A 27,739-nucleotide genomic window follows, 5' to 3' on the forward strand; every position below is an offset into this window, starting at 1 on the left:
GATTCGAGATTCATCACTGAATATGACTTTCATCCAGTCATCCACAGTCCACGATTGCTTTTCCTTAGCCCATTGTAACCTTGTTTTTTTTCTGTTTAGGTGTTAATGATGACTTTCCTTTAGCTTTTCTGTATGTAAATCCCATTTCCTTTAGGCGGTTTCTTACAGTTCGGTCACAGACGTTGACTCCAGTTTCCTCCCATTCGTTCCTCATTTGTTTTGTTGTGCATTTTTCGATTTTTGAGACATATTGCTTTAAGTTTTCTGTCTTGACGCTTTGATGTCTTCCTTGGTCTACCAGTATGTTTGCCTTTAACAACCTTCTCATGTTGTTTGTATTTGGTCCAGAGTTTAGACACAGCTGACTGTGAACAACCAACATCTTTTGCAACATTGCATGATGATTTACTCTCTTTTAAGAGTTTGATAATCCTCTCCTTTGTTTCAATTGACATATCTCGTGTTGGAGCCATGATTCATGTCAGTCCACTTGGTGCAACAGCTCTCCAAGGTGTGTTCACTCCTTTTTAGATGCAGACTAACGAGCAGATCTGATATGATGCAGGTGTTAGTTTTGGGGATGAAAATTTACAGGGTGATTCCATAATTTTTTCCTCAGAATTGAGTGATTCCATATTTTTTTTCCTCTGCTTGGTCTAAAAAAGTAACCGTTACTGACTGCCACAATCTTTTTTCTTGATTTCTTATAGTGTTTCTTAAAGCCAGAAAGTTGCCATTTGAAATGACTTTAGTTTTGTGTCATGTCTGTGATCTGCTTTTTTTTTCTACAAAATTAAACAACTGAATGAACATCCTCCGAGGCCGGTGATTCCATAATTTTTGCCAGGGGTTGTATTCTGATCAAAATCAAATGGTGTACTATTTTGAAAGAATTTGATGCAAATCTCCAAGTGTGTCTTGTTCTCCATCTATTAATCAATTGGTATCATTTTAAGTAACCACACCAACAAACCAACAAAGTGACACAGGTTAAGAAATAAACACCTTTGTGCAGGTGATAACATGCCTAATAAGTTCTTTCGTCTTCTCCCTTTATGCTAGTGGTCAGCACAGCCGTTGTGATACATATGAATCTGTTGATTTGGCACTAGTTTTACACTGGATACCATTCCTGACGTAATAACATGCCTAGTAAAGTCTTCCATATAAATACTCAAATCTTGCATTTTAATTTGCCAACTTCTATCAAGTTCTGGCTCTCTTCTCTTAGTAATATCTCAAGCAAACCAACAGGTCATTAAATTTTGGGGAAACTTAGGCCTTGGGTCAAGGAAGAGTTGGTTATATTTTGAAGCAAATATGGTTCAACCATAATATTTTTGTTTGTTGTCCAGATATTGAAGAAGTATAAAGTTAAAAAGCTGTGATGATCAAAGCAATTAAATTCTGTGAAGGTCAAACACGCCTACCGCTTCCAATTCCAAGTGGTGTTGCTTGTGTACACTGATTTGTATGTTTGCTTTCCCAGTGAGCTTTTCTGCTCTGGCGGGAATATCGAGGGCCTCGGGTTTACCTCACTCATAACTGTCTGCGCTTGCCATGACCTGGGCAGAGACTTGTAGCCAGCATGGGTGGCTGAAGTGGAAACGACACTCTTGGTTGGCGATACAAACAAAGGTATCTGAGCCCGACTCTGCTTGTAACTTTGGCCTTGGCTCCACGTTTGGCTGCCTGTTTTCTGCGGCGCCTTGTAGCACACTTTGGTCTTCCACTCTGCTGCTGACCCTGGTTGAATTTTCCGTTGGGCTGCCAAGTGAACATTTGATGCCAAGGATTGCTGGAGGTCCTGCAATGCAAAGGCTTCATCCACAAGGCCCAGGGGATGGCGGGAGGCTGCCTCCCAGGGTGTTAGCGGTTTGCGTCCCTTCTCCACCCATGAGGTCTGCCATGTCGGTTGAGCTGTGGAGGCTTGAGCTGCAGGTTTGGGGGATGATGAACTTGAAGCAAACTGCTGACCTGTCCCTAGAAATCTGGCTGGTGCAGAAAGAGAGCCAAGAGCCTGCAAAGAAAAATTAAGACAAGTTTGTGTCAATAAGGAATGATTAAAGTTTTCTCACATTAACCAGATTTCCAAATGTGATAACGGTATTTCTCCAGGACATGGTTACGTTAATTGAACACATTTGAAGTTTAAGGAGCCATAACTGCTAACACATGTGGCCAAGTGTTAGTAGTTAGCTTTAACATATATACAAGGTCTGTCCATAAAGTATAGGTCCTTTTTATTTTTTTCAAAAACTATATGGATTTCATTCATATGTTTTTACGTCAGACATGCTTGAACCCTCGTGCGCATGCGTGAGTTTTTCCACGCCTGTCGGTGACGTCATTCGCCTGTGAGCACTCCTTGTGGGAGGAGTCGTCCAGCCCCTCGTTGGAATTCCTTTGTCTGAGAAGTTGCTGAGAGACTGGCGCTTTGTTTGATCAAAATTTTTTCTAAACCTGTGAGACACATCGAAGTGGACACGGTTCGAAAAATTAAGCTGGTTTTTGGTGAAAATTTTAACGGCTGATGAGAGATTTTGAGGTGATACTGTCGCTTTAAGGACTTCCCACGGAGTGAGACGTCGTGCAGCGCTCTCAGGCGCCGTCGTCAGCCTGTTTCAAGCTGAAAACCTCCACATTTCAGGCTCTATTGATCCAGGACGTCGTGAGAGAACAGAGAAGTTTCAGAAGAAGTCGGTTTCAGCATTTTATCCGGATATTCCACTGTTAAAGGAGATTTTTTAATGAAAGACGTGCGGACGGGTCAGCGCATCGGGACGCAGCCGGTGCGGTGCGGCGGCACAGGAAAAACACCTCCGTGTTGATAACCATTTGTAAAATCCAGGCGGCTTTCGATGGCTTTCAGTGGAGTGAGTATATGAGAAATTGTTTAACAGCTGGACATGTTCCAACTTGTCCTTAAGGCTTCCAACGGAGGTGTTTGTCCTGTGACGGAGCGTCGCAGCGGCTGCGTCCCGACGCGGACCCGTCCGCACGTCTTTCATTAAAAAAAATCTCCTTTAACAGTGGAATATCCGGATAAAATGCTGAAACCGACTTCTTCTGAAACTTCTCTGTTCTCTCACGACGTCCTGGATCAATAGAGCCTGAAATGTGGAGGTTTTCAGCTTGAAACAGGCTGACGACGGTGCCTGGGAGCGCTGCACGACGTCTCGCTCCGTGGGAAGTCCTTAAAGCGACAGTATCACCTCAAAATCTCTCATCAGCCGTTAAAATTTTCACCGAAAACCAGCTTAATTTTTCGAACCGTGTCCACTTCGATGTGTCTCACAGGTTTAGAAAAAATTTTGATCAAACAAAGCGCCAGTCTCTCAGCAACTTCTCAGACAAAGGAATTCCGACGAGGGGCTGGACGACTCCTCCCACAAGGAGTGCTCACAGGCGAATGACATCACCGACAGGCGTGGAAAAACTCACGCATGTGCACGAGGGTTCAAGCATGTCTGACGTAAAAACATATGAATGAAATCCATATAGTTTTTGAAAAAAATAAAAAGGACCGTTACTTTATGGACAGCCCTCGTAGTCACACTAACCACATTGGACATAAAACATTATGGATGTTTTTAGCATTAACTGCTAACTGTTGGTGGCAACCAATGTTACCATCAACAGCTATCCATAAAATTAACCACAGGCAGTGTGACTGTACATGCTAACGCCAAGCCCAAACTTGTAACTGTCTATGCTAACACTAGCCAAGGTTCACTTTTTTTTTTTTTTTTTAATATATGGCTCCTCAGAATTCAAATGTATGTCAACATGAACATATCCGGTATCAATATCGCTACCTTCCACATCCAGAAATCTGATATTTATCAGAAATCCTTCATCTCTTGAGTGGTGTTTTACAGAGAACAAACTAGCTTTGGGTACTTTTCTCAACTGGGAGATTTGAGGCTTGAATTATTCTTATGGAGGGGTATTTTTAATACATAAGCCACTGAGAGACTTTTAGGATGTTTAACATGAAACCCCTCAGCTGTAAGAAGTAGGTAAAACTATTTTATTTTGGCGCTACTGGAATCAGACTAATTATAGTCTTATATATAGTTATGTATAACTCAACCTTAAAGTAAACTCAAAGTTCTTCACATATAACCTCAGATTTAATGGCAAAAACACTATTAATATATCTCTGTGAGATGGTGACAATGTATTCAAGCCTGGTCCTGCTTTCAGTGCTTGCAAGGTGAAATGTTCCATTATGCTGGCTGTGGTGTGCATGCGGAAAAGGCAGTGCTGCCATCATCTGGTGAAAGATGTGACAGGGCATCTTTGGCCATAACAACAGAATACAACGTTTCCAGCAAAGAGGAAATGCAGGTGACTCAGGCTGTTCCTCAGCTGTTGGGCAGTGTCAAAGATCTCAAAGATTAGGGCAAACGAGCCTTGAGGAAGATGAAGTCAACACGAATGCCTCACGTTTGACAAACACTCATCCTTAAACATAAAACCATCCCACTATGTTAATTTCATGTTTGACTTAGAGTTTCACCTTTCAAGGTTCCCAAAGGTTGTAGGTCATGTCACCACTTAAAGGTTATATGCGACTTTGCATTAGTGTTTCATAGTAACGATATGTGTTCTTTAACCAGTTTCTTTTGGAAGGAGATTTGGACCTTTGTTTGTGACCTCGACTTCGCTTCATTTTCCCCTTGAAAATCAAATTTCTTTCTTTAGCTGGCCCTCAGTTATTCTATGAAGTTGGGTCCAAATTGGATCAGATCTGTTAATCATCTTGTTCACATGTGGATGGACATAGAATACAAAACAAGACCACTGTATGCACTACAGAGTACAGATGTATCAACAAAGCCTAAAATGACAGGATATTGTCACACTCAGCCACATTTCCAATTTATCTGCAAAAAAAATTGGGTGGACCCAGTGTGCAATGTAGTAGGAATAAAATAGAAACCAGTAAGAATGTGGAAGACTTGGTCAAACTTTGGACATGTTCAAAATTTAAGTATTGAGTATGTGGTCGAATCAGGATGCAGTATGAATTTAGTAAGGACGTAGTAACAGCTGTGCTGATGTAGGAGTGATGTAACTAAAACCAAGCAGGGACTTCATTCTCTATGGATAACTGTGGTGCAGACAGGCTCTCGCAGCAGCAGTCTCACGCTGACTATGTGTACGCTTGCTCAAGAAGTGCGCCATTCGCTGTGCATTGTGGTTAAGAATCAGCCAAGAAAAAAAAACATCTCCATTATTCCATGTTGTACAAATTTAAGTTCTCTTCAAAGTATGCACACACTGAGCGTATTTGAGTCTGTATTTAAACTGAGATGGGCACATTTGGCAGGAGAAATATTTTTTTGTTTGTAGTTCATTGTTGAACTTACATGTGGACACAAGAAAACTTGCAGAATGAATGAAAAAGTACAGGGCACGGTGTAGTATTGATAAGGACAGGAGGGATGCAAATTGGGTGTGGTACGCACATGATCATGTGCAAGGTAAGAAATTACTGAGGCGCTTTGAGAAGATTAAGTATGACTTGAAAATAGCACATTTTTCCATTTTGACCTCTGCATTCACCAAAATTTTCAGGACGCAGTGCAGTTTTCATCTGAGCGTGACTGTACTATTCTCCTTCCCGCTCTCTGACTGTCATCCTTGTGTTTCTCAATTTCACCTGGTTCTAGTTGTAGATGGTATTGTTTGGCAACAAAATTTACCATTTTGGAGGATACAATCATATCACACCAAATGGACTAAAGTCATAAAATTCATCTTGCATTAATTGAATGGTGCAAACATGATTCCAGCACAGTGACTACATTTACATGCAGCCAATAACCCTTTCATAACCGGAATATTAGCAATAACCCGGTTGCGCACGGCCAGGTAAACACCCGCAAAACCCCGAATATGCTCATAAAACCCAAATATGACCCCTGGGTTACTCCTTTTCTAACCCGAATATCAGGTCATATAAACGCGCATCGGGATTATCTCCATAGAAAAGAACATTATTTTGTGTTCTGCGCATGTCCTATCCGCAAGGAATCTTGGTCTTTTGAGTACGGCAACTACTTGTATGCAGCACGCGCAACCCACCGGACACCACAGAAGCAGAGGTAAACAAGCATGGGGAAATCCAGATGCGGCAGCACAGCACCACACTTTTGGAGCGAGGAGGAAACCGAGTACTTCATTAGTATCGTGAAAGACATGAATATAATGTCTTTTATTGACGGTAGAAAGTACCAAGATAGCGACATTTACAAGAAGGTGGCCAAAAAGTTACGCGAAGCAGGATTTGCACAAATGCCAGACCAACTCAAGCACCGGTGGAAGACGTGCATCACTGTTTAGATGGGGATATTCCAAATGATACCAATGACCATGTATACAGGAGTAACTCTGTCTGCTTAAGTGTGTAAACGGGTTATTCCTAATGATTCAGAAACCGGAATATTGATCTTATCCCGAATATTAACGGCATGTAAACACAGCCAGTGAGTAAATAAAATGTGGTGTAGAAACTAGGAGCTTTTTTTGGAGGGGGGGGGGGGTAATAGCCCCATCAAGCTACATGCTGGATCCGCCCATGAATACAAGACAGTAATAGACCTTAAAATGTCCATTTAGCAATAAATCAAATGTCACAACATGGTGACACATTTTAGCAGGGGTCAGCTCACTTAACCTTCAAGTATTAGCCAATGAGGTGGCCTGGCTGCAGTGAAGTCATACTTTATTAATAGTTTTCACAGGCGGTGGATACAGTCAAGCAGCAGGAATGTGCTTGTCAAGCATTTGGCACAACTGCTGAAAAAGTGTGATCCAGGTAACGAGGTGTGAGCAAGCGCTTTATAGAGTACAGAGTGTGAAAATCTGTGTTTTTTGTTTGTTTTTGCGAGCTACACTTTGCAGAACTCCAACGAAGCATGATGCTGTTTTTGAAAATTCCATGTTGGGTGTTTTTTCTTTTTTTTTTTCCCTCCAACCCCAAAGTACAATAAAAATGAGCACAAAGAGCATGCTGAAAGCACAAAGAAAGGAAAGCCAAACAAGGATAAAAGTCTTTTTAATGGCACCGCAATGAATCATACAGAAAGTGCACTAGGAGGAGAAACACACAAAACAGGGAGAAAAAGAGGGATAAAACATAAAGAATGAAAGCAACCCTGCAAAAAGAAAACACAACCAGGCTGGATATGCTTGCAGTGATTCTTTTTTATGTCATTTACCACCGACTCATACAAAAACAATAGCAGAAGTGAGAGCGCAAAGTCATGAATCTCTATCGCCCCCGTTATCAGAGAAACTACTATGCTGTTCTGAGATATAGTGGCTTTCTGTGGCTTAAGTTGAAACTGAAGCCTGTCTGTGGATGTCAGTTTAAATATAGTCTTTAACGTGATGCAACAGCTGGTAAAACGGTTCAAATAAAACTCCCCAACTGAAGTAGGTCCTACAACAAAACACTGGAGAAAAGACACTTAAAAAATAATACTGCTGGATAAACTAACAGAAAGCCAGCCAGCCTGTGCTGGTTTTCACCTTTTTGTCCGAATAAATGCTTCAATGTCCAACCATTACCTCAAACCCCAGAGGATTGATACATAACCGAACATATTAATCACCAACAAGGCACCAATCCTGATGCAGAGTGCTGATATCAGTGCACAACACTCTTGGGTGCAGTTTCAAACATTCTTCTCCGACAGCTAACTCGAGTTTGTAATTATATACATCCTCTTGTTAACGACTAAAAATCCCAACTTCAGCTTTGCAAGCCGCGACATTGCATTGCATGCATCGTATCAGATTATCGAACGTGGGTCAGTCGTGTTCAGTCAATACCCAATACGCAACCAGTATGGGTTGATGGACTTCATTTATTTTCCGGTCCTAGTTGAACTATGGTGTATATTATAAGAATTTTCTTCTTCTCAAAAGTCAACTCTTTTTCTGTTCCAATCTCTTTTTCCTATCTCATTTTTTTCCATTTGTCACCGAACATCATATTTCCCCTATGTTCATCGACTGCCACCACTCTTAATTAAGTTGCATGAAATTACATAGATTTAAATGCCCGTTTTCCTTATATATCTGGAATTGTGTCAGGAAGGGCAAATTAATTAAAATGCAAACTGTTTCCAACAACGTCACATTCATTTATAATCTTTACGAAATTTTACATTCATCTGCTTCAGAGTGCTCGAAAACAAACAAGCCATCGTGATACAAACATTAGTTCACAGAGGAAAATCAAACTTTTTGTAATGCTCTGGATCTGCATTCAGATGTCGGAGTGTTGGTGCTTTTGAGAAATCCTGCCCAAATATTTTGTAAATTAATGTTAAAGGCAATGCTAGAACTGTCTTTGTTCAGATATAATTCCAAATGTGACAGTTTGCTGGCCTTTGGGGGAGGTATGGATTTAATCAGTGAAGTCCATTTGTTCATGAGCCATGAGCAGCAGCTCTTAAAGTTCAAACTTTAACCCTCTTCACCATTAAAAGGCTCTACCTGGCCACTGTAATATATATATATATATATATATATATATATATATATATATATATATATATATATATATATATTGTTTGCGCAAAATCCACCTTACCCCATGACCGTAAGAGCACCAGATGTATGATTCCAGATATCATCAAACACCAAGTTTCTAAATCAGTGACTATTTATTGCCTCCTGTAGGCTTCCACACCTGAGCTGCACTCTTTTTTGCTGTAAATTTAGGTTTTGGAACACCTACAGTGCCACCAGATGCTGATTCAGCTCTTGCAACCCCTGGAAAACTGGGAACAGCGTAGCTAATGGGAGGCTGGTAGGGAGCCGTGGGAGCTGCCAGGTATGGATGACTATTAGCTGGTTGGTAGGGGGCCTGAGGTGCCTGTGGGTAGGGTGGATTTGGAGACTGAGGAGTTTGTGTTTGATAAGTCGATGGTGGCGGTTGCTGGTATTGTTGGGTATATGCTTGTTGGTATGGCCCGCCAGGAGCTTGTTGATAAGGACTGGCGGGATGATATGCATTAGTTGGGGTTTGCTGGTAGTGGCTATCATGCATCATCTGTTGAAGGGGCATGCCATAGGGCTGCTGTGAGTATGGAGTATTAATTGGATTATGTGCCTGGACTGGAGCCATTTGCTCATACCCTACTGATTGGTTCTGAGCAGGGGAGTGGGGAGAACAGTCCGGCTTGGGTGAAGGGGGCTTGGCAGCGTCTGCTGCTGGGCCATAGATAAAAAGTGATGAATTTAGCTGATAGGGTTGATGCTTCATTACATCTACCACATTAAGGGGTCTAGGGGCAGGCATGTCTTTGCCTTTTTTCTTAACTTTCGTAGGAATAGTGGAAGGGGGCTGTTTTGTTGCAGCAGGGGGATAGGAAGGGGACTGGATAGGATTGTATGCTCGTGAAGGTGGTGCACGTACATTTGGAGTATATTTCCACTCATTTGGTAAGGAAGCAGCGGGCGAAGTTGACCGGGTTGCCTTATTTGCTTGCACAGTCTCAGAGTCCACAACAAACTTCTCCATTCTGGACTGTCGCTTGGCAAACATTTCAGCTCCTTTCCCTCTGACAGCTGGCATTTCAAAAGCAGACCCAGGGGAAGATGGGTTTAGGACAGTGGCCATTGGGTTGATAGGTGATGAATTTCTTTGGCGAATGGTAAAAGAATGCATTCTCTGTGGTGGAGGTGGAGGGGTCCGTTGTGGAGTATCTTGCAAGGGATGCCAAGGTTTTGGAGAAGGTCGAGTGGCTCCAATGTTCACCATTGCCGTTGAAATATTTGTAGATGTTTGCTGTGACTGTGGAACCCAGGTATTCATAGGTGTCTGAGACTGTACTTGAGTGGGATTCCACATATTTACTGGTGGCTGTGGGGAAGTTGTGGGAGTAGATTGTTGCCAGTTTGGTGGTGGTGTGGACTGGGGTGGTGCTGACTGAGCCCAAGGAGGCTGAGGTTGGATTTGCTCTTGACCCCAGGGATTCATCAGGTGCTGCCCTTGATTTTGGAGGTTCTGGGACCATGTTGGTTGGGACTGTGCTTGGGTAGGTGCTGATGCCCAAGAGTCCAAGGGAGCTTGAGGCTGCACTGGTGGTTGTGATTGACCTGCTTGCATCCAAGAATTCTGTTGAGCTTGAGGTTGTGATGGAGGCCATGTACTAACTAAAGGCTCCTGAGGGTGACCTGATGAGACGTATGATGGCTGAGACTGCCCCAGTGTTTGAGTTTGTGGCCATGCTTGTTGTGACTGGACCCATGGTGGCTGTGCCTGGGATTCAGACTCACCCTGTTGAACCCAAGAGGGCTGTAGTTGAGATTTTTGCTGTGACTGCCGCACCCATGGTGGTTGTGGCTCAGAGCCTCCTTGTAAGGGTTGTGACCTTTGGGGTGGTGGCTGCTGTTGCATTGGTTCTTGATGTTGACCCCATGTCTGCTGCAGATGTGGCTGCTCAGAGTGTGTCCAGGATGGCTGAACTTGAGGTTGACATTGGGTTTGTTCCTGTGGTTGGGACCAGGTTACCTGAGCATGTGTTTGGGCTTCTGCCTGCTCTTGACCCTGACTCCAGGATGTTTGAATTTGAGGGGACCAAGTATTCGTAGTTGACTGAGGCTGTGTTTGGGCTTGAGAAGGTTGATGTGCCACCCATGAAGGCTGTTGTGGGGGACTTGGAGGTGGATTAAGAGGCTGCACTTGAGCTGGGTGCCAACTGGTAGATAGTTCATGTTGTGTTTTCATTTGAACTGCACCCCATGAAGTCACAGGATCAGTCTCAGGCTGGATGGTAGAACTCACTTGACCACCTTCATCTTGAACAGGCACTTCTGTGGGCTGTTGTTGAGGTTTGGGCTCTCGGAGATCCCAAGCTTGCTGTCCCTCTGCAGTGGTGCTCATGGGAGGTTGTTGTTCAGGAGAATGAGAGGGCTCAGAGGCAGGTGCAGGCTTCGGCTCTAGTTCTGTGACAGGGGTAGCCTCAGTAGTGGGGGCAACAGCAGGTGTGGATATACTATTTCCAGCACACTGAGGCATGTCTTGGTTGGTCCCTTCTATCTGTGAGGACCAAGGAAGAGAGCTCGGGTTGATCATTGGCTTTGGAGCCACTGGTGGAGGAACCTTGTGTTTAACATTTGGATTCTGCAGGAAATTGCAAGCCTCGGCCCCCAAACTGAGGTAGTCTTCCTCAGGTGCAGGCTCAAAACCTGGCTTCTTGTCTTTTCTGTTGAGAAGGTTCAGCAGTGCTGGATTAGGTGATACTTTTGGTGCTTCCTTGAATGTAAACATGGGCTTGCCAGTATTCCTTTTTCTTGTATCCTGTAGAATGCCTGTTTTTATTGCAGGTGTAGAAATGCGTTCATCACGAGATGCTATTTGTTCCCCTTGGCCCACAGGCTCTTGGCTAATTCCACTCATTGCAGGAGGATAAGGGGTAGCTAGTGTATTTTGAACTGAGAATGGCTTGACAGAATGATCACCGAAAGAGCTCTGCATGCCATTGGTTTGATGGTGCCCATTCATATTTGGAGAGTAATGCGGAATTTGTTGTTGCTCTTGATTATACTGTTGTTGCTGCTGCTGCTGGTACATTTGCTGTTGTTGATAATGCTGTTGTTCGTATTGCTGCTGCTGATACTGCTGATGGTATTGTTGCTGCTGTTGGTAATGCTGCTGTTGCTCACAGTATTGTTGCTCTTGGTATTGCTGGTACTGTTGTTGGTTCTGTTGAGGTACATTCACATCCATGTAGGTGTGGCCAGCTGGTGCGGCCTGCACATACGATTGCTCCATCATCTTCTTTTCAACCTCAGATACACCCTCAACAGGTATTCCCTGGCGCCGAAGTTCCTCATGTTCGGCAGAAATCTCATCTATCCTCTGACGTCGCTGGGCAAACATGAGGGCGCCCTTGCCCTTGGTTTCAGGCAAACATTCCATTTCTTCTTGGTTGTTCAACTGCTGTTCAATTTCAAGTAGACTCTTGTCCCAGTTTATGGTTAGCACACCTTTCTTGCTTTGAGTATTAGCGAGAAAATGCTTGTCTATTTCTGAATCGTCAGAAGCCAGAAAGGTAAATTCAACAGTGTGGGTTTCTTCTTCTTTATCGTCGTCGTCGTTCTCCTTGTCTTCTTCGTCGCTGTATTCTGGTTCGTCGTCTCCAGTGCCGTAGCTCACAAGTGTGTATTTCTTGGCCCTCTGGCGATGTTTCTTGAACATCAACACCCCCTTGTTGTTGGGGTTAGGCGGAGCAGCCGTGAGGAGGAGTGCAATACGTTTACATTTGGACTTGGCCTCCTTCACCTGCTTCTCTGACAGACTCTCTCCACGCCTGAGCCCTGTATGGAGAAGGCAAACAGAAAGACCAGTACTTAGAAGATGGAATCTAAAGAAAGGTGTTTCAATGCAATCCTCTTCTCGAGCTGGTTTCTTTTGAAATCTAATAAAGAATTACTTCAGCATAAAAACTGATATATCCATCAGTCTTGAGTATCTACAAAATAGTCCCATGAAGACAACACACAGATACCAAAAACCTTTTCGTCACTGTCAGGATTGAGGATTTTTCTGTGTTTTGATATGTTTATTTCTGTTATGTTCTGGTTCTTTCTTGTACACCTGTTTTCTATCACCTGTTCATCACACCCAGTATTTAAGCCTCTCATTTCCCTCACTTCCCTGCCAGATCATTGTGCTTTATGCTATCACTTCATAGCCCTGTTCCATGTGTTTTTTCTTGACTTGTGTCCAAGCTGTGCATTTCAGACCTGCCTGCCTGTTTTTGGATCACGTCTTAGCCTTATGTTTCTGCTACTGTTGCTGATTTTGGACTGCCTCTCTGTGTACCGAACCCTGCTTTTTGTACTAGTAAAAACCCTTTCACCACATCCCGCCTGACTCTGAGCTTTGCACTTGTGTCCAGCCATTTTGTACCACTGGTCTTGATAGTCACAGCTTTGCTTTAGCACCAGTCTTCTAGGGTCTACAATGCCTGAACATATAACAGCAGTTACCCACGGGCACAACAACACAAAGCTACAGTAACTTCAGCCACGTATTACAAGATACTCAACAGTAAAACAAGCATCATATTTGCATCTGACATTATCAACACAAATGAAGCTGAAAAATTGATGAATATAACAGAGATAACAAGTCACATCTCACCTTCATCTACACATTTTAAACTGATTCATATTGATATTCCTTTCCCATATTTAACAGTTGCTTCAATTTTCATCTTTCAGTTGAAAATCTACATCAATGTATGATCCATGCCTATAGCTAGAGAAAATACATTATATCAGTCGTAGGCAGCAGGTTGAATGAAGATACAATAAAATTATATTCACAGTCCTTATCCTTAGTTCACAAACTATACTTTGAACCCAGTTGTGAGAAATATCAGAGTACAAATCCTTTTCATGGCTCATATAATCCAACGGTGCAAAGCTATAATGAAATAAACAAGCTTACTGTTTTATATTCCTGCAAGACTAACCTGAAGGTGGAGCAGACAGCGGGAGTGAGCAGCGGACTAACTTTTTTAGCTCAGTTAAAGCTCCCAGTTTGAAAGGATCAGATAACGGGCTCGGGTAGCACATGCTGGTGTCTGTCAAAGGGCCACTTCTGCAGGCATCATCAGCGTGCCCTGCCCGTGTTATATTTATGTCTTCCACAGAGCTCGGAGGAATGCCTTCCTAACCATATTCATCACTAAGCCACTGATGTTTGGGAACTATCACAATGGGATCTCTCCCCTCTCACATGTTTGATGCCTTGTATTTAATGTATTTCACTCTCATTCTCCATTTCCAGCCATGGTTTCCCTGGACTTTTTTTTAAATTATTTTTTGCAAAGCCATGCTCGCCACCTTCCAGTTTTGGTGACATACCCGTTGTTTTAAACAATCAGTACATCAGGCACTGGGATGCACGCACTGCTGACAAATGCAATTTAACTTGGATTTTCTCTGAGACAAAAAATTCACAGAAGGTCAGATGTACTTACTGGCGTGTCTTGGCCGATGCTTGTTGGGTTTGTCTTGGTCCCCATCCGAATCGGATTCCTGCTCATCTGCTGGTGTTGTGTCCTCTGAGGGAACTCCAAATGTGACAGTAAAAGCCTGAGGAACTCCCTCGCTGTCCCCTCCTCCTTCTCCTTGGGATCCAACGCTTCCACCCACGGCCTCGATGCCCCTCCCTGCTCCCGATGCTGCTGGCTGCTGCTGCAGGATGACCTCCACCTGCCCCAGCATTGATGGGGAGCTGAGGACCACTCCATGCTGGCCCAGTGGTTCCCTGACAGGACACGCTTCGCACTGCGGATCTGTGACGCCGGGGATAGCCTCCGAGACTTCCCTGTTTGAGAGATCTCCCTCAATCCCACGAGCGCTCCCAAGAGAAGTGCAGCCTCTGTTCTCAGAGGTTTGCTCAGTTAGGGACACCTGGAGCTCTATCATGTCCCCAGGAGAGAAGCTCAGCTGAACTCCATCATCTCTTTGCTGAAAAACAGGATCTAAACGACTTCGAACACCCAGTTGTTTTGTGTCAAACAGCTTCGACCCTTTGAGAAACTCAGAGTTGCTCTCCAGTTCCTCATAAGAGGCCTCATCGTGGGACTCTGATATGTAGAGCTCACTTGGGCTTTGAGACCCATGCTTTGGGGACTGGATGTGGAGGGCGGTGCTCTTTAAAGGTTCCCTCAAGGATTCCCTCTCATCAAAGTGCATCCCATCTGATTCAAAGTCTCTTGAAACGATGGAGGTGCATCTATCAGAGGAGAGAATGGGAATGAGTGATGGCAACACTGTTTGTTTGTGTCAGTAAAAAAAAACATCCAAAACCATCTCCAATTCATAACCCAGCAAAAGGTTACAAACCTTTTTGGAAACTGACATTTAAGTAAAATCCAAGCTCCAATCAAGGACCAAATGTCTACTTTTGTAAACAGAAATTCAAGTTCATTTATGGTTTTGGTTTTGTATGAAGAACTTTTAGAGTCAGCAATGATGTGTCCACACAAACTGTGTTGTCCAACATCACAACACAGTTATTTCGGAGTGGGCTCGCATCTCCCTTTCAATGGACATGTTGCCATTGCAATTAAGGGTGTTTTTTCCCACTTTCTTGCAACAACAGGAAATGAAAAATTAAGACATTACATTTCATCAGACATGGGGTCAAATACTTTGCATTGTATTTAAATACAAATACTTTAGATTTTCGAATTCCAAATACAAGTACGTTTTCAAATACAAATACTTTAAATTTTGACTATTTCAAATACAAATACTTTCTATGAACTATAAACAAGTCAACACAAAAACTGATAAACCGGTGACAATTTATTGTGAAAATAGCATGACCAAATACTATTGATAAGTAAAGAATTGAATGTTTTATCACAAATTCACTATTATAATATCACAGGCAATAATCAAACTATCATCAAATATATTCTGTTTCCATCAATATTGCATCCTTTTGTATCCACCATATCACAAAACAATAATAAAATGTCCTATCTTCTCGTCTCAGCATATTGTATTATTGTATCGCAATCACAATAACGCGGAGCTTATAGTTTTCTCGTGTGTCTCAACACGGTGTCACAGAGATTCCCAAGTTTGAAAAGTATTTGAAAAAGTATTTGTAAAAGTATTTGGAAATACTTGGGATCGGCAATGTATTTGAAATACAAATACTTTGAATTCAAAATCAGAAAATACAAATACAAATACTCAGAAAAATGTATTTAAGTATTTTCAAACACAAATACTTTTGTATTTGGCTCCATGTCTGCATTTCATTATTGTTCTGATTCATGTCTACTTGCAACATGACTACAGTTCTGCAACTGGTGCCCTCAGGGAGAAGTGGTTTTTATCAGAAATGGAAGGAATGGCGTTGGCTAACACATTTTGCCCATATAACAATTGTGAGATTTTCACATTTTTGCATTTATGCAATGATAAAAACTTTTTTTTTTTTTACCCACTACCATTTGTATCTTCACAATATTACAGAGAGAATAATCAGTGTTCAAAGCAACAATATGCTCTGTCACACTCATGGAACCACTTTTAATATGGGCACAATGTGCGGTAATTTCTACGCCACTGCAGTGCTGAAAATACCGACTGAGTGATGGCTGAGCTGCGGCATGTAAATCAGACACATCTTGGCTCAGCCAGTTTGGAAGGTCAACACTGCTGACGCACATTAAGTCATAAATATACACACTGAGCCTTTGGTTCACTGAACTCCATAAAGGCCACGGATCATAAAACAATGTACTATCTAAATGCTAATACGATCGTTTGTTGGGAGTAACAATTGACTTCCTGCATGGCAGAAATGATTTTTAATTTGCAAGCGCTATTTAAGTGGGTTTTTGTTTTTTCATTTTAAAATGGTAAATTACAGAGACAGTTGTTTCCTTTTGCATTTTGACCATTTCAAAGTATCTTCTGCTTCTCCACTGCAGTCATTATTTCGATTTTACACAAATAAAAAGGTACACGCATGCCCGTACCTTTTGACGAGGAGCTGCAGGCGGTCTTTCGATGTGTCGATCAACGCTGAGGCCTCTGAAAGCGTGAGGTCGGCACACGGCTCCCCGTTTACTGACACCACCTCATCGCCATCCCGCACACCAGCCAGGAAGGCACGCCCACCATCCTCTACCTGCAGGTGACATCGCTGTTGTCAGAGAATAAGAAAAATTTCTCAGAGGACTCTTCATTTCAGTCAGAGAACAGGAGAAACTGAGGCTGGAAACATGGTTTTTAAAGGCAAATGCCAATTTTCTTGTGAGGCAACTGAATTTCTTGTTAGGGGGGCTACAGCCCATTAAGATCCACTCTATAGAGCTGCCCTTGCAGACTACAGTTACATACATATTACTGGATGTTGAGTCAAAAGAGCACATATGTCTGAAAAAGTTAAAAAGTGGAACCTCTGTCCAAAAATTCTTTGTCTTTGATTGGTCTGGTTCTTTACCTGGATTGAGACCAAAGTAGACCTATGAAAAGACCATCAACAGATACATAGAGTATGTGTGTTTCTTTCATCATAAACATCAGTGCATTAATTAATCATGATGGCTGAGTATTGGTCTGAATAAAGATATTTGGATACTTTGATCCTAAGCATCAATTTTTGACCGTGATTTTTTTTTTATCTAAATCACTGAGCTTTGATACTGGTCACAGGTATTTCACCTCAGTATCTGAACTCTGATGTGCATCACAAATTATGAATTCCTGGCATTTGATCCTGTTAGTGGAACTTTGATCCTCATTTTGACATTTGATTGTGATCGGAGACCTTTGATCTCCATTACTGACTTCTAGTGCTTATTGTTAAACTTTGATCCTAATTACTGGAATTAGATTCTGTTTGCTGAGGTTTGATTCTTGTTGCACATATGTAATCCTGATTGCTAAACCTTAATCCTGATCATACAAACTTGAATTCTAGTGACAAACCTTGCTAGTGACTGATATTTGATCCCAGTGTGTGTATTTTCATCCTGATCACTGAAACAACACTGTTGAAAGATTTCCAATTCATATCCTGACCTTTTTTATGAATGCAGCCCTGATGACTGATCTTTGATCGTGATTGCCGCTCTTTGATCCTAATTAATTCATTTTGACCCCGATTTGGAATCTTTGATAATGTTCTTGACATTTACTCCTCATCTCTGATATTTGATCCTGACCTTGAATCATGTTCACTCACCTTTGATCGTTATTATTGGTCTTCTTTGATCCTGATTGCTGGCCTTTGCGCCACCCCTTGATTCCGAGCTGCGCCAAAATTTAACAGGCACTGCTTTTGTCTATGCCACACCCCTCCACTGAGTTTAAATGAGAATAGTCTATATTTTTCTTTGTGCTCCTCATAAATGCCTCTGCAGAAGTCTGAGAAAGTGCATGATCAGTAGAGATCACAAAGTATATTTAATAACTTCTTCATGCAGCTGCAGAATAAGTCAGCACAGCAGCTTTTAAAGGCCATCGCTTTGCACAGTTAATCTAAAGTTTGATGGGTTCAGTCTCTTGTAACCCGTGACAACATGGGTCATTAAAAAGTGGATTTAATACAAAAAAACACCCTGTAAATTTGACACAAAAGGAATCTTGCACAGCCACGATGGGGAATGATTTGAGTGATTTATTGAAGTCAATTCAGTGATAAAAAGTTAAAGTATTCTTCAAGTAAAATGTTGACTAATTTTTTACAAAAAAGATTTACACACAAAAACATTCCTATCAACAGATACTAATTCTTCAAGTGTTGACAGATCTTCTGGTCTGTTTCATTAAATGTGTAGTAAAACATCTGGCAAGCAGCAAGCACCATAAATTAAAGAAAGTGCTCCTTTATTCACAGCTCAGGTGCTTATAAAAATGCAAACAAACATTATTCATCTCCCTGTTTATTTTCATGAGCATACACAGAGGCGTCTGACACCACAAACTGGAAATGACATGTTTCTGTCCTTTGATGGATTCTCTTAACATGGTTTATTCAAAAGTATTTGTTTATCTTACTGGTAAAACTTGACATTCTTGTACTTTATTGCACAGTTCCCAAAACTGCTCAGTCAATATAAGTGAAAATCATGCAAATTGTTAAAATGTTAAGATTGCATAGGGAATATAATCTGTGTTTGACCAGTTTTAAGGTGTCCCTGGCCAAAATCAAATTATATTCTGGCCAAGGCATAACAAAAATTAATAAAATCCATAATAAAATCCATCTGAAAAGTATTCACAACACTTCACTTTTTCCACATTTTGTTGTTGTTACAGCCTTATTCCAAAATGGTTGACATTCATTTTCCCCCCTCAAAATTCTACACACAATACCCCATAATGACCATGTGATTTTTTTTCCTTCTAGATTTTTGCAAATTTATTAAAAATTAAAAAAAAAAACTAAGAAATCACACGTGCATAAGTATTCACAGCCTTTGCCATCCTCAGAATTGAGGTTCATTCTGTTTCCACTGATCATCCTTGAGATGTTTCTACAGCTTAACTGGAGTCCCGCTGGGGTAAATTAATTTAACTGGACATGATTTGGAAAGGCACAACCTGAGGAAGGGTACAGAAACATTTCTGCTCGTTTGAATGTCCCAATGAGCACAGTGGGCTCCATCATCCATAAATGGGAGACGTTCAGATCCACCAGGACTCTTCCTGGAGCTGGCCACGCATCTAAACTGAGCGATTAGGGGAGAAGGGCCTTAGTCAGGGAGATGACCAAGAACCTGATGGTCACTCTGTCAGAGCTCTCGTATTCCTCTGTGGAGAACCTTCCAGAAGGACGACTATCTCTGCAGCAATCCATCAATTAGCCCTGTATGGTGGAGTGGCCAGATGGAAGCCACTCCTAACAAAAAGGCACATGGCAGCCCACCTGGAGTTTGCCAAAAGGCACCTGAAGGACTCTCAGACCATGAGAAACAAAATTCTCTAGTCTGATGAGACAAAGATTGAACTCTTTGGCATGAATGCCAGGTGTCACATTTGGAAGAAACCAGGCTCCATCCCTACACTGAAGCATGGTGGTTGCAGCATCATGCTGTTCCTTAGTGGCAGGAACTGGGAGACTAGTCAGGATTGAGGGAAAGATTAATGCAGCAATGTACAGAGACATCCTGGATGAAAACCTGCTCCAGAGCGCTCTTGGCCTCAGACTGGGGCGGCGGTTCATCTTTTACAGGACAATGACTTGAAGCACACAGCCAAGATATCAAAGGACAACTTTGTGAATGTCCTTGAGTGGCCCAGCCAGAGTCCAGACCTGAATCCAATTAAACATTGAAAAGATCTGAAAATGGCTGTGCACCGATGCTCCGCATCCAACCTCATGGACCTTGAGAGGTGCTGCAAAGAGGAATGGGCAAGACTGCCAAAACATAGGTGCACTAATCTTGTGGCATCATATTCAAGAAGACTTGAGGTTGTAATTGCTGGCAAAGGTGCATCAACAAAGTATTGAGCAAAGGGTGTGAATGCTCATGTACATGTAATTTCTTAGTTTTTGTTTGAAATAAATTTGCAAAAATTAAAAAGAATTTCATGTTGTTATTATGGGGTGTTGTGAGTAGAATTTTGGAATAAGACAGTAACATAAAATGTGGATAAAGTGAAGTGCTGTGAATACTTTCCAGATGCACTTTAAAGTCCTCTGGAGGCCATCTGAACTACTAGTGCGTAAAATGGTTGAGAGTTCACAACTTCCCCTAGATGGGACACCAGTCCCTCCCAGGTTATCTCCCTGGCCAACCTTGGTACCCACTGACAGGTGGGTGGTCTGGAATCGCACAGACACAAACAAGTAGTGTGACCAGGGATCAAACCTATGTCAAAATTTTGGCAGCCCAACTGCAATCCACTAATTTACTTGGTCTGCCCCACTGTTAAAGACAGACAAAAGGAAAAATTCACAGCCATTGCCACTGCAGCATAACAGTGATATCTTGAAGAAAGCATATAAATTAAATCTGTTAATCGCGTATATCTCCAATACACTATTTTTGCAATGTTTTTTTTTTCCAACAGATGCAGATATTTGCAGTAAAATACTCTTGTCACTAGATGGCACTACGTAGCCAAGCACAAGAACCAGGGGAGAAGCCCTGTTTGAACACAGCACATTTATACTTATTTATGTTCATAAAAACCAAATTCGACACAGTCTGCACATTCCAGCATCAGGTTGTAGTGTGAATAGGTCTTTTGTATAAAACAATAAGTCCTGGTTGAATTGAAGATGCATTTTGGCCAATAAAACTAAGCTACTGCACAAACATAAATAGCTTATGGTTATTTTATGGAGTTATATGGTTATCATCAGGCAAAAGTTACTTCACTCCATCTGAGCCAAGCGTGTGCAGCCAGTCCGTATAAGGCGGCCTGTGTATTGGTACAAACAGGCATCACTCCAGGGAGGAAGATTCATCTGGAGCTCCTCGGCAACCAGCCATGCTCCAAAAAAGGAAGGGAAACATTTGTCATCTTCTGTCCTCCAAACACAAAGATACACAGATTGTCTGGACTCAACGCCTCATGTCTAAATCCTGTTTATCAAAGTGTGTGCTGAGGCCCAACTGAAGGCAGACCAAAAATTCTGCTGGAGGGCCGAGTCCACAAGTTGGCTTGCAACGTCGAAAACACAAAACGGAGACCTCAACATTACAATTTGTGGGTGCCCATTTGCAAAATGTCCAAACAATCTATTTAATAGGCTTACCCTGCACAGAAAATTACAGAAAATACAGCTCCGCATAGCTGTTGGCACTTCCCGCCGTTCACAGCTTTAAACAATTATGTTTTTTTATGTTTCAGGCAAACTTTTCCCAGCTGCCTCACAGGTAGCATTTAATTGGGTCTCTTCATTTACTCCTCTGTTTACCCCCGTCACAGATTTGTGGTTTCACCCATTAGAGGGCCAAAATAACTTTAAATGTTCAGATTTTTTTCTGTAAAATACATTTTAAATTTATAGTAGCAACAATATGTGAAAAAAATGCTTTCATTATTTTATGACGTCATAAAAAATCTCTTCCATAAAGAATAAAGTTTAAATAGTTTCAAATCTCATAATGAAACAGAAATAAAAATATGCAGCACAAAATAATAGTTTGTATAAATATACACCACACATTAACAGAACAAAATTACATTATCACTTTTCCAGCCAACTAGCTTTTACAGATTTGGTGGTTATGGGGTGTGCCACTTTTTACTTTTGACACTATTACCTTGATGTGACTGTTATTAAAGACATCTGTTATTAAACAAACACTTAGCCGTAGTTAGCATTCACATATGCTGCCATGCTAACTGCTTAAAGCTGTGAAAGTCAAATGTGATTGCGCCAGAGCAGTTAGCATTAGCATATGCGGCGCCGTAGTTAGCATTCACATATGCTGCCATGCTAACTGCTTAAAGCTGTGAAAGTCAAATGTGATTGCTCCAGAGCAGTTAGCATTAGCATATGCGGCGCCGTAGTTAGCATTCACATATGCTGCCATGCTAACTGCTTAAAGCTGTGAAAGTCAAATGTGATTGCTCCAGAGCAGTTAGCATTAGCATATGCGGCGCCGTAGTTAGCATTCACATATGCTGCCATGCTAACTGCTTAAAGCTGTGAAAGTCAAATGTGATTGCTCCAGAGCAGTTAGCATTAGCATATGCGGCGCCGTAGTTAGCATTCACATATGCTGCCATGCTAACTGCTTAAAGCTGTGAAAGTCAAATGTGATTGCTCCAGAGCAGTTAGCATTACCATATGCAGCGCCATAGTTAGCATTCACATATGCTGCCATGCTAACTACTGCTTAAAGCTGTGAAAGTCAAATGTGATTGCTCCAGAGGATTTTGCATTAGCATATGCGGCCACGGTCACGTTGCAGCAGTTACCGTTAACATATGAGTTCGCGCTAGGGTTGCCAACTCTGAAAAATAAATAAGGGACACCTCACCGCCAGGGCCGACCGGCCGACTGACCATTGCCTTCACCCTTCCCAGCGTCTGTGTGAAACGATTTTTAACCATTTGACTGTTGACTTGACCCTGAATTTAGGTAGATGCATACATGCATTTGTTCTGATATGAACACGTGGAAAACAAATTATTTAGCAATTTATTTTTAGTGCAAAATAAATTTTCACTCACAATTTCAATATGAGCATTCTGTCTTCTTTAAAAATAAATCTCTGTAGTGCTATTGCTTAACTTAAAATTGTATAAATTAACAAAAAAAAAAAAACAATAGAAAATTTGCATCATCCAAAACAATGTAACAGTGCACATTTACACATTTAGTGTAATAAAAAGTGCAAAAAATAAAGTCTGAAAAGTAAACAATACTGTTGTCGCGCACCTTTTCCACCCAGCCATTTTCCTTTTCTCATTCTCCCCTGTATTTTTGCATTCTTTTTTGTTTGTTTTTTTAGGAGTAGTAACGACGTCACAGACATTACTGTCCGTAGGCATATCTGCAGTGCCAGTGTCGGTGTCTGTATCGATATCAGCTATGCTGCTTTGTTATTGTCGTCCAGCGACCGTCGTCGGCTCATGACGTCGGTATCTTCTTGCGAGCGGATGTCCCTCGACCAATGAGATAAGAGTGATTCTGTATTGTCAACTCGTGTCTGTCAGCTCATTGGTGAAAAGCAGGAGAGAGGCTGGGATCAAATTTACCGTAAGTTTCCATATAAAGCGCCAGTCAATTCCATTGACATTTTACAGACTTTTTGATTCTCACAGAAATACGGGACAAACTGCGTCCCGTTTCAGAGAACGCACACTTTTATTTCCAAATAAGGGACGATTCCGTTTTTCAAGGGACGGTTGGCAACTCTAGTTCACGCTAAGTTGGTTCCACTCCTCCAGCCAAGGCAAAGGAGTCAGTATCGGGTTATTTGGTCACATGACTTTTAGTCAGGATTCTGACATTTTGCTGATTGGCTGAGACACGCTGCTCTCTGATCGGCTGCAGCCTTTGTTTACAACATTTCAAACCTCCAAATGTTTTCGGTTGCCGTGCGAATTCCAGACACACAAAGCAAATACCTGGTTTCCATTTTGGTTTGACAGGGATGAGATAAACTCCAACCCCCGACATTTGCGACATTTTGCAACTAGTTTGTCTCACTTTTCATGTTTTTTTGTTTGTTTTTCACATTTTCGGCAGTTACGCCACAGCCAATCACAGGGTGTGGCGTGATAGCCAATAGCGGTCGACGTATCAGATGGACCAATCACAGCCATGTTTTCAAAAACACGCTACCAATCTCTTTGTACAAGAGACTGTGGTACCAGTGCTAGAGTTCACACTAACTGCTGAAACCTGTGAAAAGCACATGTGGTCACACCGTGGCAGTTTGCTTTAACATATGTAGTCACGCTAACTGCTTAAAGCTGTAAAAGTCAAATGTGATTGCTCCAGAGCAGTTAGCATTAGCATATGCGGCGCTGTAGTTAGCATTCAGATTTGCTGCCATACTAACTGCTTAAAGCTGTGAAAGTCAAATGTAATTGCTCCAGAGTATTTATCATTAGCATATGCAGCTACAGTCACATTGCAGCAGTTAGCGTTAACATATGAGTTCACGCTAACTGCTGAAACCTGCGAAAGGCACATGTGGTCACGCCGTGGCAGTTTGCTTAAAGCTGTGAAAGTCAAATGTGATTGCTCCAGAGCAGTTAGCAATAGCATATGCGGCGCCATAGTTAGCATTCACATTTGCTGCCATGCTAACTGCTTAAAGCTGTGAAAGTCAAATGTGATTGTTCCAGAGTATTTAGCATTAGCATATGCGGCTGCAGTCACGTTGCAGCAGTTAGCGTTAATATATGAGTTCACGCTAACTGCTGAAACCTGCGAAAGGCACATGTGGTCACGCCGCGGCAGTTTGCTTTAACATATGTAGTCACGCTAACCGCAAGGCTTTGAAAGGCATGTGGTCACGCAGCAGCAGTTAGCATTTGCATATGTGGCCACACTAACTACATAAAGCAGAGAGTCATATAGCATATGTGGATACGTTAACTGCGGTTCATTTTAGGATTAGCAGTTGTTGCTAACTACAGTTGATGCATCACAGTTGTATTATCAAAACTGTGGGGGTCACAGATTTTAATTTGTAATACAAAATAGAGAAGAGGGGGTAGGAAAAAATGAACTCAGGCATCATCTGAGATCACTGCTTTTCCCCCGTGAACATCTGTCGTGAAACGCATAACGCCAAATCTCATTTCATGGAAGGAGCTGTGGTGCACTTTTGTTTTTTTTCTGGGAAAACAGCACCGAATGAATGAGGTAATGGCATTTTGCTGATTGCTTGGCAGCTTAATAAGGTTCCTATGGTGCATTATTAGGACAGAAGCAGCACCAACAAAAGCTCTTTTGCTGGGTAAAAAGAAATACCCCATTCGAGATGACGAATTCCATGGAATGCCAATACTGCATGATTTATTTTGCAGTAGTTTTGTTTAATTTTGACATGAACGCTTGAAAAGTCTGAGATGCATTGACATGAACTTTGTCTATCAGTGTCTTAGAACGGGTTGATGAATGATGACGTTCCACATACCAACAAGACAGACTGTCATTTGAAGGCAAATTGTTGAGCTTGCTTGGACAAGACAAACAATTAGGTTTTAAGTGCACTTTTTGAAAACAGGTTTTAAGGTCATAAAAAAGTGTGCATCTATAGATCAGATCAGAAGACACTATCAAAAGATATAGTTTTCATGCACCTAACTTTCCATGCATTATTTTCTAAAATGCACATTGTTGTGTTTAGGGTCATACTGTAAAACACAGTTTCTGCAGCTTTAAATGTGAAGTAACATCATCATCTAGATCAGGGGCGGGCAATTAATTTTTACAAGGGGCCACATAGGGAACCTTATCGAGGGCCACACTATCGATAACTTGGCTGTCTCCCATTACAAATTTTTACAAAAAATTACCTATTTAATAGCTTTTATAGGTAATTTTTATTATTGTAATATGTAAATATTTAAATATATGTTATGTGTCGGACGCGGTCGGAGCACCGACCCAGCGTTTGACAGGACCCAGCATAAAATAAGCAGAGCACGGTTCAAAGGATAACACATTTTAATGAAAGTGAGTGAAGTGATAAACAACTAAAAAGTCCACGGTCTGGTAAGGTGAAAACACGGCGCGCTCTCAGCAGCGCAAACGGTCCGGAGCCACAGCAGTTCGGACCCAGGGACCCCGCCGACACCCCCCAGGTGGCCGCGACAAACCGAGTCTCAGGAAGTGTGCTGAAGAGCGTGAGACCTCACCCAATCCTCCTTCACAGACTGTGGCGTCAAACCTGGAGTGGTCTCTGCATCCGTAATGGTGAGATTGTTCTCCCGACGCCGATCTCACACGTCTGCTCACAAGGTCGAGTCTCTGGCAATCACACACTGTGCATTCAAGGTTTAAGTGCAGCAATCTCTGATCAAGACAGAATACACCACAGCTGTGAGCCTCAGGTGTTCAGGGTGAGGTCCTAATACTCAGCCACTCAGTCCTGAATGCATACCACCTGGTGGGAGAAACAGAAAAACAAAAACCAAGCCAGCCAAACACCCCAGCCCACAACAATATACCTAAATAAACCTCTCTAATGATTTGCAACACACATGCTTGACATTTTTAATATATGTAATAATAATCACAGACCTCATGAGGGCCGGACAGAGACATGCAAAGGGCCGCATGTGGCCCCCGGGCCGCAGTTTGCCCAGGTTTGATCTAGATGCTCCAGCCAAAAGTCCAAATAAGAAGAAAAATACGGCCTCCCTTATAAGGACAGAACCTTTTAAGAGCGGATCGTGTGCTGTGACACTGTCAGTGCTCACAACGCTTATTTCTTCTTCGGAAACAAAACCCAGTTTCCAACAGAAGCTTACAAAACACATTTTTTTCAGAAGCAGTACAGCCCCTAATGTCAGAGTGTTTCTCATGAGCTTGGTATGTTTGTTTTTTCAATTTTTAACTAACAGACTTGGCCCTCTGCGCTTCCCACATGGAGAGTTTGGAGGCAGGTTTGGCATTATGCCTTCCAGATGAAGTCAAATCTCCAGAGGGTCAACACGGATGCATGGTCCATGCTTCATCGTAGAATACAAAATAGTTGGTTCTTTTGTGTTTGATAACCCACATTAATTCATACTTTTGCCCGCATTTATTTTATATGTATTTGTTAATACCGTTACTGTAGGTTTAACTACGCTATTATACTTTATACACTAATTACCGTTTTTGTTTATCGTGTTAGCGTGCTGGGTACGGTTGGCTTATTCACGGCTAATTTAGCTCTTCTACTATAACTATCTTATTTTCGCCATTTACAGTTCTATTTTACACGGTTTAGATGTTTAATGGTTCATCAGTTTGTGTGTTCCTTTAAAGATATTAACATATAGTACCTAAGTTCTTAGGTTTCCATTTGATAGCATAATGATTATACTTCTTATTTTCCTATAGTATGCTAACAGAGTTACTTTAGATAGATACCAGTACACTTACACACTCATAGCTTCTGCTTCTATAGCTTAGCCTACTAACTAGATTTGATTTTACTACTGTCTACATACTAAATTACCTATACTACAATCTTCTCCTGTGATGTCTTATCCTTCTTATGTCTTATTATTTATTATATTATATATACCTTTTTCTTGAGTTGCTTGGGTGAGTAGGGAGAGTTCCCATGGGATAAAAAAGCTTTTTAACCTACCATCCCTGGTTCTCAAGACCAGGCACCTAAGTGGCTCTACTCTACTCTTTTCTAATCTCCTATTTTACTCTTCCTTTTTAGATATTTAGATATAACTTTGTATACTGGCATAGTTCCACCTTAGAATTGGAATATAATATATAAGATATACCTTACTGAATTTTCATGGAACATTATAGAAAGCCAGAGTTTCTTGGGAATCACTAGATTCCCGGATGTGGAGCGTTCTGCTATTTATATCCAATAGGTTGACATGGCACATTTGACAAGTAATGGGGTGTATTCAAGAAAACGCTAAGTGCGATTACAATAGTATATGAAGCCATGTGTTAATAGTTTGCATTAGCATTATGAGGCTATGCTAACTGTGGTGAACACAAATGGTTAGTGTTTGAAATGTGTCCCAAACTGTTAGTGTTAATCATCGTTTGCGTCAA

General features: G+C 41.7%; 1 protein-coding gene and 1 long non-coding RNA gene across 4 annotated transcripts in view; one reads left to right on the plus strand and one right to left on the minus strand.

The window, feature by feature from the left end:
• Positions 1-882: 882 nt before the first annotated feature.
• LOC117505137 (synaptopodin-2) overlaps positions 883-27,739 on the minus strand; it is a 33,625-nt gene continuing 6,768 nt past the window's right edge. The window contains exons 2-5 of one of the 3 annotated variants that reach the window (XM_034164684.1): positions 16,548-16,699; positions 14,022-14,782; positions 9,443-12,348; positions 883-2,020 (exon numbers count right to left, since the gene is read on the minus strand). In XM_034164684.1, coding sequence (XP_034020575.1) covers positions 1,427-2,020; positions 9,443-12,348; positions 14,022-14,782; positions 16,548-16,699 — 4,413 coding nt within the window. In that variant the 3' untranslated portion in view covers positions 883-1,426. Of the gene's footprint in view, positions 2,021-8,593; positions 12,349-13,511; positions 13,646-14,021; positions 14,783-16,547; positions 16,700-27,739 lie in introns of those variants that run through there. The other 2 variants (XM_034164683.1, XM_034164685.1) reach the window with 2 other exon arrangements.
• Positions 7,009-27,403, plus strand: LOC117505145. Its single transcript, XR_004559035.1, has 3 exons — positions 7,009-8,373; positions 14,415-14,416; positions 27,392-27,403. It is a non-coding gene; the product is annotated as an uncharacterized LOC117505145 (long non-coding RNA).

The sequence above is a fragment of the Thalassophryne amazonica genome, chromosome 23 (genome assembly GCF_902500255.1).
Source record: "Thalassophryne amazonica chromosome 23, fThaAma1.1, whole genome shotgun sequence".
Lineage (NCBI taxonomy): Eukaryota > Metazoa > Chordata > Actinopteri > Batrachoidiformes > Batrachoididae > Thalassophryne > Thalassophryne amazonica.